The sequence below is a fragment of the Chelmon rostratus genome, chromosome 8 (genome assembly GCF_017976325.1).
Source record: "Chelmon rostratus isolate fCheRos1 chromosome 8, fCheRos1.pri, whole genome shotgun sequence".
NCBI lineage: Eukaryota > Metazoa > Chordata > Actinopteri > Chaetodontiformes > Chaetodontidae > Chelmon > Chelmon rostratus.
This window is the reverse complement of record NC_055665.1, coordinates 27,330,097-27,343,912: the sequence shown is the minus strand read 5'-3', so window position 1 is coordinate 27,343,912 and position 13,816 is coordinate 27,330,097. Positions and strand designations below refer to the sequence as shown.

The 13,816-nt window shown below is 39.7% G+C and overlaps 1 protein-coding gene across 3 annotated transcripts in view; it reads right to left on the bottom strand.

The window, feature by feature from the left end:
• Nucleotides 1–13,816, bottom strand: part of grik2 (glutamate receptor, ionotropic, kainate 2) — a 249,474-nt gene that overhangs the window by 155,328 nt on the left and 80,330 nt on the right. For all 3 annotated transcript variants that reach the window (XM_041943443.1, XM_041943441.1, XM_041943442.1), the window contains exon 3: nt 13,181–13,438. In XM_041943443.1, the coding sequence (XP_041799377.1) occupies nt 13,181–13,438 (258 nt within the window). The remainder of the gene's footprint in view (nt 1–13,180; nt 13,439–13,816) is intronic.

The following is a 13,816-nucleotide window of genomic DNA, read 5'->3' as shown; positions in this document are numbered from 1 at the left end:
AGCAAATTTATTTCCAGAAGTCGGCTTTCTCATTTTATTGACCGCATGGATAGCGTTGTGCCAGACTGCAATATTATTTTATGTATTTCTTTATTTTACTTTTTTGGAGGAAGTGCTAAGTGAAGGGGAGGGTGTATAGTTAGCTCATATATTCCTCACACACAGCATCCCTGCATACTGTGTAAAGTTCCTGCCTAGATGTTGCCAACAGTTAAAGTATCTACATGAGTGCTTGAAGCTGAGAGCCCACATTCTTTCATCAACCGGTACTTTAGCTTGGCATCTGGCATGGTGTGTGTTGTCTTCGCACCTTGTCATCACTCCATGCAGATGTTGTTTTTCTTAGTGCACTGTCAACATGCCCCAAAAATGCAGCTAAAAGGCAAATGAAGACACATACAAGGACAATATTCGCCATCTCTGGGGAAATCAGCCTTTGAAGAAAAAAGATCATATTATACAACAGGATTAAAAGGGCTTCATGAACCTGAGTGCACAGAATTTTTCTCAACCCACAGAATAATATGAAATCCTCAGTTCAAATGAAAGACTTAAGATTTGAGATACATTTTCCCTGCTGATAACGGAGGACAGGAAATGTTCTTTGTGATACTGTAGGTGACTTCCCAGAACCAACAATGCCAGACATTCACTTAAGATATACTTGGACATATCACCAGGCAATGTATGGTATTTCACAACTAAGATTCATTATTTTTCATCATGTCATCATCCATCTGCAAATTTGAGATTCACATCTAGCTATCAATGGCAACTTCCCATCCATCCATCCATTATCTATACACCGCTGAATCCTGTGCAGGGGCTGGAGCCTATTCAATGGCAACTTGTTCAATAATAAACATTCAGTAATAGAATTATGAGATATGAGATAGAGATATGATAACTCTTCTAAGCATCTATTCATACAATTCCAGTTTGGATTTGAATGCCTAAATATAATGTATTTTGCAGTAAGATATGTTTGCACAGCATGGGCTATGCTACATCAGGGATGTAAACACTGAATTGTTGAAAATCTGAAAATAGAATTGTATTTGGTCAGTTTCCCAGGAGTCTTTTGACCATACAGCCTCATGGTCCTGTGTCATTGCTGTATATATTAAATACATAATACTGATTCAGAACAACTCCACAGAGGTTTGGAGGGGCCTGAAAACCATCTCAGGCCACAGCAGCGACAATGGCAGGGGCCCAGAATCTGGAGACCAGGAATGGGCAAATGAGCTAAGCCTGTTTTTCAACAGGTTTGATTCTAGCTGCCACCTCCAGAAGTTCTCCGACGATACAGCCATCGTTGGATTTGTATCACAGGGGAACAATTTGGAATAAAGGGAAGTCTTCACCAACTTTGTCGACCAGTGTGGACTAAACCACCTGCACATCAACGCTGGCAAGACTAAGGAAATGGTGATAGACTACCGCAGGAAAGCACCACAGACTACACTGGTGTGCATCCAGGGTGTGGACATTGAGATCGTGGAGGAGTACAACTATCTGGGTGTGCACATTAACAATAAACTGGACTAACTAACACTGATGCCCTGTACAGGAAGGGCCAAAGTCGTCTCCATCTCCTGAGAAGGCTGAGGTCCTTTGGAGTATGTAGGACATTACTGAGGACTTTCTATGATTCTGTGGTTGCATCTGCAGTCTTTTACACAGTGGTCTGCTGGGGCTGTGGAAGCTCTGAGAGGGACAGAAAGAGACTCAATAGACTGGTCAGGAGAGCTGGCTCTGTCTTGGACTGCCCTCTGGACAACACTGATGATGTAGGTGAGAGGAGGATGTTAGCCAAGCTGACATCGATCATGGACAACACCTCCCACCCAATGCATGACACAGTGGGGGCCCTCAGCAGCTTCTTCAGTAACAGACTGTTGCATCCAGTGTGTAAGAAGGAACACTACCGCAGGTCCTTCATTCCATCAACTGTCAGATTATTCAACTCCAGCATCACTGAACATAAGACTGTGTTGATGTTGTTTGCCAAATAATCTGTTGTTGTTTTTTTGTCATGTTGTCATCTGTTCTGTTATCCCGTGCTCAGTCTCTCTCTCTCTCCCTCTGCCCACAGGTGCATGAGCAGGGGCGGGGCTGGTCTTCCTCAGGAGCGAAGCTGACTACCTCACCTGACAGCAATCAGCCCAATCAACACTGGCTACTTAAGACCAGTCCAAGCACTCCAGATTATTCCTGCGCATAGCATTTATTGTCTCGCTCCTGAGGAAGATTCTAGCCTCATCCCTGCTTTTGCATTTTCGAGTATCTACCTGAGTTATTTATTCCTCGTATTTTTTCTGTCTTGATATTTTGTTGTTACTTTGCTTAGTAAATTATTCCCCTTCGGGCGTTTTGTGTTTTGTAGCTCTTTCAGTTGATACTGTGTTTATCGTACTCTGTTTCCCGTTTTTGGCGTCTTTAGTTGTACTTTGTTTCCAAATAAATCTTGTTACGTTCCACTCTGCATCTGGGTCCTAGTCCTCCTTGCCTGAGCTGTAACATTTTTTTTGTCATTTATGCAAAAATACGCTCATCATTCACATTTTGTGCAATATTACTTTTTTTTAACTGTTTTGTATATTTTCTTCCTCTATGCAATAGTATGAACACTATTTATTATTATTATTATTAATTTGAAGGTAGCATACATTTTTAAAGTTATTGCGGCAATGCATGTTTTGTATTTATTTTTTCTACATTTTTTTCTTTTATATAGTTCCTTGTTAAATATGTACATATGTATAGTCAACATCTCATTTTGTATTGTGTTTTTTGAATTTCTCTGTCTCTGTTCCTATTTTCCCTTACAACTGCTATTACATGCTGCTGTAATACCCAAATTTCCCCAGCTGGGTATAAATGAAGTTTTTTCTTTATATTTTATCTTTATCTTCATTTTTTGTATGGTAAGTTAAATTTTTCATTCCAAAAAGTATGGATATAAAAGTCTACCATAATGAATAACAAAAGTGAAAATTGATTAAAGTGGGAAAAAAAAGCCAACTATTTGCTCAAAATGACCTTTTCACAATTTTCACTGAAAGTAAACCTTGTCACTAGGCTTTTGACTTCAAGGCTCAACACAGCACAATTAGCACTTCACAGTGTATTCCCACACTTTAGGATGTAGTTGCACAACCAAAGTTGATGGAAATACATTGGTTGCATCACTATAACAACACACAAAGACAGATTACAACAAAGCTAATTTTCCCTATAAAGACAGAACAGTTCATACTGAAAGTGAACACAGCCAGTGGTTCCATTGCAAGCCTCACTTAATCCACTTAAACAATGGCTCTGGACCGACACGTTTAAACACCAAGGTCACATTAAACAAAGCACTGCTTGGAATCTGATGAAATACATTGAAAATGAAGCACTGTTAGTGGACCTTTACTGTAATGCAGGGCTTAGCTGATGTGTGACATAAGTGTTTTAAAGGCCACCATGAGCTGATTCAATGTAGAATAAAAATTGGATGAAATCTAAGTTTTTTACTGAATCCTACACTGGATTCTCCCAGCCAGGTCGACATGGTGGCTGTGGCTCAGCATTTAGAAAGAAGCTTTAAAAAAAAAAAGTCACATAGAAAAGAGAGAAAAAGAGACATCACCACATCATTTTTGTTTTTAATTTTCCCCTTAATGTTAAATATATATATATATATATATATATATATATATATATATATATATATATATATATATATATATATATATATATATATATATATATTTAACTTTCAATTTTAACTTTACAATTCTCAATTGTAGACCCCAGGTGCTAATATTCTCTTAATTCAATTGTATACAGAGGCCCAACAACTCCCTCATGAGCAAGCACTTGGCAACAGTGGCGAGGAAAAACGTCCTTTTGAACAGGCAAAAACCTCTGGGTGGGCGGCTATCTGCCTCTTAAAGCCCCACTAACCTGTCTAGATCTTCCTGTTGGACCTCTTCCACAAGAAAACTAGCGCTTTTCTAGTCTGACTTACCTTGCTCATTATGAGCATTAACAGACACGCCATTCAAGGCTCTTCGACATGCCAGCTGCCGAGGAACGGCTCTACCTGCTGAACCATAGTTTGCTTCATCCAGTCTATTGAGATTTAATTATTGTGCCAGAAGCCAGTAAATGTTCTTGCAATTATTTGGTCACTAATATAGGACGATTTCTAATTTATATTACTTGATTCATATTACTTGACTTATGTTTCATGTTTGTATAATTTTCACTGATTTTGTTAGTGACTAAACACAGTTCTAATGAGAAACAGCTGAAAAATAGGCTGATTTTACAATACCGTCCAATTTTCCGCTCACTAAAAATAACAAAAACGTAAGACAATAATATGGAATCAGAGCATGGAAAACACTGAAGCTACCATTAGCATTCCAGCGCAGCAAAAATGGGATTAGTATGGTGAATTGTGAAGAGTCAGTGAGCCCTTCTCTAAACAGCTATTGAGTGGTAGTCGAGCGTATGATGGGACTGGGGCTGCTGGTGTGGAGACACACACACATCAAATTGAAACAGATTACTGGAGGGGTCCTGGGACTCACTCTGAAGTACACTGAGAGGACTCTCACTGGTAGAATATTTATAGTATCTTTGGCTTTATATGCTGCAGACACAGTATATCGTACATTCTCAGATAGCCACAGGGCCTTTATTTACCTCAACTACAGAGAGAACGAGGCCTAACAGATTTATAATAGAGACAGGCTTTTATTCCTAATTTTATCAGCAGACTTAATTATATTTTATCAAGAATTGCCTTGTTAATTTCCAGTTGAAGTATCTTCATGATGTAAAATCTACTTTCCGTCGGTAATTAGACCTTGTTCTATTTCGCAGTGCCTCCATGTTAACCCGCTGTATGGAGGAATTCAGGATAATGTGCTCCGCACACCCACAGCACTAATTCATTTAGAACAGCAACATAATCATGTCACACCTACAACTCCGATGCCATGGTTTTCTCAATTTAACAGAAGTAATATTCTGATTGATTATGATTTCCAGTCCATTCTACTTTTCTTACTGACCAATTAACACCATGCTTGTGTTTACATGTTGTCTTGAGAAATTCCAGATAATGTCTACTTGCCAGACTGTTGTTCCAGTCACCTACTTTGCTGTTCTTTTGAGTGGTGAAGACCAGTTTTCCACTTGGTCTGTGACTGCTATATCAGTCTATCTTATGCTGGGGTCTAAGCTAAGTATCTGCTGTTGTGCTTTCCTTCATTGTTAGTGACATCACATATATTTGGCTGAGTGCAAGTTATATATGCTTGTCAGTGTAAGTAAGATACGAGGCCACATTCTTATTGGCTATTTCTTGGTTCGGCCTCACTGCTGTGCGGTTCAGTGAGTTATTGGCTTCTATTGCTTCTGCATGCTTGCAGGTAATGCTGTGCTGCTGGGTGCTCAGATAGTTATTATGCCGCTGTGTGTCTGTGTATTCATTTGCATTGGTATTATTTTAAAAAGTGCAAAAGTACTTGAGCTAATTTCTTGTGGTGTTGTCTGACCAATGATAATTTGAATACTTCTGTGTGGGCTCAATCAGTTTTAGGCATATTTTCCCCAGGTTTTCCCCACTACTATCTTGCACTGTAACAACTACCTTTGCCACTACTATACTTAGAATTGTCTGTGCTACTCCTTTAGCCCCTAAATTCCCATTAACATCCCACCAGGGTTTAACAAAGATCAGACATGAGGGTTGGCCCTCTAAATACCAACTCAGCTTGTCAGACATGGCTGTTAATCATTTCCATGCCTCTCTCAAATGAGCACTTTGGAATTACACCATGCAGTCATCCATATTACTTGTAGTGAACCTGCTGTCAAGATGACCTTTCTTCAAGCGCCATAGCCCCCACCATATCAAGGAAAAAGCAAGACATGGATTCGGTACTCCTTAAGTTATCAATTAATTGAGGGAAGCTTACAATGAAAATAGTGTTTCACGTACAATCACAATTATTTTATTTTGCTATCAAAGCTTCACAAGGAGTTCCCAAGGCTGACAAACGGAGACAAGTAAAATAGTGCTGAAAAATTAAAAATGATTTTGAGCTGAGTCACAGTAAATGGAGAGGTGATTTGTTGGGGATAATACAGCATCTCTGTCTTTTATCTCTGCCACCTCAGGCATGGCCTAAGGATGCTACTGCCATACAAACTATGTTGTTAAGACAGAGGGGTTGACTAGGCTCATACTGAGACGAATTTTTTTTGCGCTGCTAGCAGTGGAGCCAAGTGTTTCTGTCCACCCAGGACTTTGATGGAAACTATAACAACTGTTCCTGGCCTGTACTGTGGATATTCATGTGAGACCATGGTGATTGTTCAAAAGACCTTGTTGACCCTTGAAGGCACTTAGAACAGTAACATTTTAGCATGCTCCTCTCTCATTTGTCATTTGTCAAGTTGAAGGCATTCATGAGTGTAATTTAGTCCAGATTTTCTACAAATGTAATTCCAAAACACTTCAGTAACAGAACTCACTATAATTAATATGAGATGCCATAGTTCTTTCCTATAAAACATGAATGAATTATTTGGAAGGTCTCTAAAATGAATTTAATTTCCAAATTTAATTAGATTTAATTGATTGTTTTTATTTCTTTTATACTTTGTAGGCCTAACAGTCGTCAGAGTTAAATATACAGTCTACAAATACTGAACCAAAGTGACAGCCCTCAAGGCTGCCAGAAATTCCCAGAAAAAGGGATGTGATTTCTTCAATAGTGTCTCCGCAGTAATGTCCTCAGGGCAGCCCTATAACTTATTTTCATTATCGATTAATCTGAGGATTATTTCCTTGGTTCCGTATACTTCTGTTTATATGTTGTGCCTTTTCATGGCAAATTGAAGCATTATCTAATCCGAAACACAGCAGCAGCAGCAGACATGGCTGCCACCACCAAAGACTATGTTGTTTGGTAAGTGACGAATGGAGGTATGTATGGACTCCATACTGCGAACGGCAGAAAGGAGCAGTTCTTTCCGAGCAGGTGTTTTATTGTATAGTAGCCTGTTCTCCCTTATGGCCTAATCAAACTTTGCTGCAGCAGCGGCAGCAGTAGAGGCAGCAGTGTTCCAGGTAGTTGTATGGATGTTATGGCTGGCTGGGAGAGCTATAACACATGCTGCTGCCATCTCAGTTTTGCCATTATAAAGTTGAGCCGTTAGAGGAGTCCCATTATGGTTATTGATTTGCTTGTTTGCTACCCGCTTGGTGAAGAAACAGTACAAAGAGAGAGGTTGTTTCCTACCCCTTTTATATCCCATTCCCGAAAAACAGACACGGTTTAGAACAGCCAGTGGGGCGTCAGAGGGAGAACCCATGAGAATTATATGATAATATAAATGTTCTGCTGCACCGACTTTGCTCAGTGCATCAAGCAATGTGCTTCTCATACTGAAACAAGTCAAGAAAAGATTCAAATGAAATAGAATTCTGGCTGAACCTCTTCAGCGACCCCAATCAGATCTGATTTCAGTTTGCCCTCAGTGTTCACCATCAACATTATCTGTCCTCGCTATCAGGTCACCTGTGTAAACGGTGACAATGAGAAGGTGAAGCTGTTTGCAGGTCAAGCCAAGATCTCATTTCCCATCACCAAGACAGAAAATCAAGCCACTATTAACCCCATAGTGAACCAGCTATGTCCACTTTACAACTTAATTAACGGAGGTGGTGGGATCAGCAACAATCAATTCCTCCCTAAAGCTGCCTACAAGACCTGCAGGGCAAAGACTGTCCCCACCACACACACACTGACACACACACAAGCACTTTCTCCAGATATTGAATAACTGAAAGACCACCATAGTCTTTATACTCATGAAATGTATCTCAAATTACTTAAGCTGCAGAAGATTTGGTGTGGCCTATGGAGTTGGTTTCCACTCAATGAGCAATTTCACCTCCTGGCTAGGAGGTAATGTGAAAGGCACAAAAAATACTTAGGATTGAGAACAAAAGTATTGTTATGATGTTTCAGCCAATTGCTTTCACCAGGGAAGTCTATATATTCTTCTGTACGTCAGTATGTAATGCTAACAATAGCTTTGTTCTGTTCAAGTGTTTTAGTAAGGCATGACAGTATGAGTTGAGCCAGCATGAACAATACCAAGACCCTGAAACTGAAGCAAATAAATGGAATTCAGTCATCATTCTTTTTAATATTTTACCCTGTGTTTTTCCTACTGTGACATGTTAAAGTGTCTGAAGTGAAAAAATACCTATTTGTCTTTTGGAATTTCAGCATAGCTCTACCTAACCTCAATTTAAGCAGAGGTCAAAACAAACAGAATCATTGATAAGACTTGCGTAGGTGTGCAGGGGCTTTTCTAGTACTTGGAGAAAGACACGTGAAATTGAAAATCTGACGTACTATAAAAAGATACAGATTAGCCAAACAAACTGTGTGATGAGAGGATCCGTCCCATCACAATGTTTTGATAAAGAGGATAGTTATCAATGTCATTCAGTAAAATTAAACTGAACTCTGCACTCATGAATAGGAAAAGGCACATGCTGCTAGGAACAAAGAAAACAACTACGAAGGGAGTCAGTTCCAGAATGCAAAAACATGTATCAAAAACAGTGTTTGACACTGTAAGATCAAAATCTGCCTTTGTGTCTTTGCCCTGTGAGGGGCTGGAGATCTCTCTTGCACTCAGTTCATGCTGCTGGCCTCCAGCCCCTGACAACCCACAACTGAAAAAACTGCATAAAGAAAATGAATGAGTTCATGAACTACAATATTTTGCGTTGTTATTTGCAGATTGTTTTGACAATTTGCACATGCAATTTGCATATGACTCCAAAAAGCAGAATTTAGCTGGCCTGTATGCTAAACACAGTGAACACACACTGCATTACTATGATCCAGGCCAAACTAGTCCCACTGTGTTTGTTGGATGGAGCTCTGGGAAGCCTGGCAGCCTGTCTTCAGGCTGGCACACCGTGACCCCTGGCATATGGTACATGTACCCAGCCTGCTGGTTTATTTTTCGCCTGGTGACCTGGACTGCAATAATAGCAAGGTTTGAACAAAGGCTGCTTGCCTGAGTAACAAGGAAGGCATGTCTTCTGCAGTCTCACAAACTCTCTGACTTCCATGAATTATTGAACATCTACAAATGATAACAATGTTCAGCTGTACCTGGGCGAAAACCTCAGTCTGCTATTACTCAGCAGTTTTGGTTGTACATAATATTTTTATTTTCATTTAATCTATTTTTCAGCTTGAGAAATTGCTAAATCCTAAGAGGACACAAGCACATGGAAGAAACATACAATGTTTAGCAATGTGATATTGATGGATGTATAGAAAAACCAGGGCAGCCTATTACTTATTGGTAATAGAGGGAAGCAAGAACAATCCCAGATTTCTTTTCAGCACTGCAGACAGGCTGACAGAGTCATAACTCCATTGAGCCATGTATTCCTATAAGCAACAACTTTAATGATACAATTTTAAATATGACAGGCAAAGTTCATCACCTCCTTCCCTCAACTGGCACCACTTTATCTTCAAACGTTGGATCCTTAGAAGCAGCTGTTAAACTGCTTTTCTCTAATCGACCTTCACCAACTAACTTCAATGATTTCTTCATCTAAACCATCAACCTGTCTCTTAGAGCCCATTTCAACTAGGCTGCTTAAAGAAGTTTCACCCTTAATTGACACTTGATGTGATCAACCTTTTTTTTATCAACAGGCTATGTGACACGGTCCTTTAAAGTAGCTGTAATTAAACCCCTGGGTTAAGCCTTCTCTTATGCTATATCCTGTATACCTATATCAAACCTCCCCTTTCTCAGTTCTTGAGAAAGCAGTCGCCAATAAGTTGAGTAACTTTCAACAAATAGTTTATTTTGAGAATTTTCAGTCAGGGTTTTGAGACAGCACTGGTCAAAGAAGTTAGTGCTGCATTCAACACCATTGACCATCATATCCTATTACAGCGACTGGAACACTTAAATGGCATTAAAGGAATCACAATAAATTGGATTAAATCCTACTAATCCAATTGATCCTGGTTGTACATTTTAAAGATGATTCCTCCACGTACACCAAAGCTATTTATGGAGTCCCACAGTGTCCTGTGTGTGGACTGATTCTATACGCTTCCTGGATGGCATTGAATCTGGGAGTCATCTTTGATCAGGATATGTCCTTTAACTCCCACATGAAACAAATTTCAACAGCTGCCTTTTTTTTACGTACTTAACAGACACATCTAGTCTCAAAACAATGCAAAAAAAATAAAAAATCTAGTCCACACATATGTTATGTCCAAGCTGGATTATTGTATTAAATTATAATTATCATACTGGCCAAATATGGTGATAAAAAATCTCCAGCTGATCCAGAATGCTGCTGCATGTGTTCTGACAAAAATGAGAGAAAGACATCGTATTTCTACAAATTCACTTCTCTGCACACTCTCCCTGTAAAATCTAAAACAGAATTTAAAGTCATCCTTTCCCATACATCTCTTAATAGTCAGGCACCATCATTTCTCCATCATATTACTCCACTAGAACACTGTGCTCCCAGCTTGCAGGCTTGCTTGTAGTTCTTGATGTCTCAGAAAGCAGAATGGGAGCTAGAACCTTCAGCAATGAAAACTCCTCTCCTGTGGAACCATCTTCCAGTAGTTGACACAGGCAGACACCCTCTTTACATTTAAGACTAGGCTTAAAACTTACTCTTTGATCAAGCTTGCAGTTAGGGCTGGCTACGGCTTGCCTTGGATCTGCACCTACTTATGCTGCTTATAGGCTCAGACTGCTGGGGGACATGATACACTGTCCTTCTCTCTCCTCCTCTCCCTCGCTATCTGTACACATTCATGTCCCATTAATGCATGTTACTAACCTGGATTTTCCCTTGAGTCCTTGTGCTTTCTCACCTCGCACGTTCCCATGGCTTACAGCTATCAGGCTGTTTCAATTCGTTGCTAAATACTATCCAAGTAATCGAGAATGCTGAGGCACGTGTTCTGACAAAAACCAGGAAAAGAGATCATATTTCTCTGATATTAGCTGCTCTGCACTGACTGCCTGTAAAATCTCAAATAGAACTTAAAATCCTTCTCCTTACCTACAAAGCATTAAATGGTCAGGTACCATCTTATCTTAAAGAACTCATAGTACCCTATTACCCCAGTAGAACATTGCAATCCCATAACGCAGGTTTACTGGTGGGTCCTAAAGTCTCTAAAACCAGATTGAGAGCCAGAGCCTTTAGTCATCAAGCTCCTCTCCTGTGGAACCATCTTCCAGCTATTTTCCGGGAGGCAGACACCCCTTCTACATTTAAGAGCAGGCTCAAAACTTTCCTTTTTGATAAAGCTTACATTCAGGGCTGTCTCAGGCTTGCCTTGGACCAGCCCTTAGCTATGCTGCCATAGGATTAGGCTGCCGAGGGACTTCCAATGACACCCAAACCTCTGTTCTTCTCTCCCTCTCCATCTGTATGCGTTCCTGTCCTATCAAGGCATGTATCTGACTTGGCTTCTTCCCCAGAGTCTTTGTGCTTTCTCATAATATTTCTATTAGAATTTTTATTATATACATATTATTGTTATTATGTGCATATACTATCGTTTATTAATATATACATATACTATCATACACATACTGTATATGTATACTGTTATGAATCATATTTCTGTTATTAGAGCTGTTCTTGTTATTGTTGTTATTGCTGTGCATATCTCTCTGTCTGTCTCTGTCTTTCTCCCTCTCTAAACCCAACTGGTTGAGGCAGATGGCCACTGACCCTGACTCTTGTTCTGCTTGAGGTTGTTAAAAGACAGTTTTTTCTCCTTGCTGTCACCAAGTGCTTGCTAATGGGGAAACTGTTGGGTCTCAAAGACCATACTCTTTGATGAGAGATCATCAAAGAGTATGGTCTTGACCTGCTTCATGACAACAGTGTCCTGAGTCAACTTTTGTTGTGATTAGGCGCTATATCAATAAAAGATGTGCATGTCATTGTAGGAAACACAGCTGACAAATAGTAGTGCTGCAGTCTGACCATTGGTCCATCACTTTGGTTCAGACTAAATATCTCATCAATTATTGGATGGATTGGCAAAGCATTTTGAATCAACATTCATGGTTCATTGATAATAAATACTACTGATTTAGCTGATCCCGTGACTTTACCTCTAGTGCCACCATGAGGTTGACGTTTAAGGTTTTAAGTTAAATGTATCGACAACTGCAGAGTGGATAGCCATGAAACACGGCACAGATTAAATTCTAATAACTTTGGAGTCTGTGTGACTTTTTAACTACTGCTATCACTACAATCCTTTGGGTTATGTCCAAATATCTGCAAAACCAAACATTCCAATCAACAACCTGGCTGGCTGACACCCAGAGCCTGTTTCTGCATGAGGCTTGGGCCTGTTAAAAGGAAGTTTTTCTTTGCCACTGTCACCCAGTGCTTGTGGTCTATACTAGCTCTATATGGAGCTGAATTCTATTGAACCTCAGGTGTGTTTTGTGTTTAACATTACTTAGGATGCAAAGATGCTAAGGTAAAATACCATGCTGACATTAACATTTACCTCAAAGCATAAAGATTTAGGTATGTTGCATGTTACCTGTAACAGTTGAGGGTTCATTAAAGAACTTAATTTAAATTTAAGAATTTTTCAAAAGTGCACCATCCATGTCTAGACAAATGGAGTGGGCCATATGAGGTACTGTTGATTAAGGTTTTGTTCCTTTGCTAGAGGTTTAGCAACTTGCATTATTAAAAACATCAGTGTGATTTTGAATGAGGTTCTCTTACTGCTGGGATTCCACCTTTAATCTCTACAGGCCACAAATAAGCAATGGTTCAACCACTTGACCTTCGTCAAGTCCGCTATTTCTGGGTTGCTCCACCTCCTTATACAAGTTGCCACAAGAGGTGGTGGCAAACAAGTTACCCTTATGGAATGGGTAAAGAGGAGATCTGAATGAATAAATAAATGCATGTGAAAATGTAGGATATAACTCTGTGTGTAAACTCAACTCAGCAAAACACTAGCAAAAAAATTTGACAAGTTAAGAGTGGACAGCTGGAATTAAACAAAAGAAGAAGGAGAACTATAAAAACAGGTCTTACCAGTGCTGTCATCATAAACGACAGTGACTGTCTTCCACTTGAAGAAGTGGACCAGGTCCAGGATGGCCCGGCTGAGGGAAGAGAAGTCTGGATAGAGGCTAACATAGAAGACATCTCTGTTGTCCGATACCTGGTGCTTCCACTTGGTCTGGATGTGTGGCACCCCCAGGGCATTGCAAATGGACTGGACCGCATTGGCAGAGGAACTGTGAGAGGGACCAAAGATGGCTGCCACTCCCAGAGAAAGCTGGTCACAAGCTAGAAAAGGAAAATATTTGACTAGTGAGCTCCCTCCTATTCATGATGACCGTGGTCCATTTGCCTCTTACAGATCTCAGAAACTATAGGAGAAACTATCTTATGTAAAGAGGGTTCTGTGAATTATGTCAGCATGCAACAATTCAGCATTAATGATATACTGTGATGAGATTTGTGATTGATTGCTTAATTGATTTTAATCTTTCTTTTTATATTTATACTACTTCTTATAAATCTGATAATATTCAATATTTTTCTTATTGCCAACAAATCCCATGAGCAGAGTGAAGCCAACAAGGAATTCCATCATTACCATGAACGCATACAACCTAGTTTGTTTTGACTCAATCCTACATACATTGTCAATCTGCCCGAAAT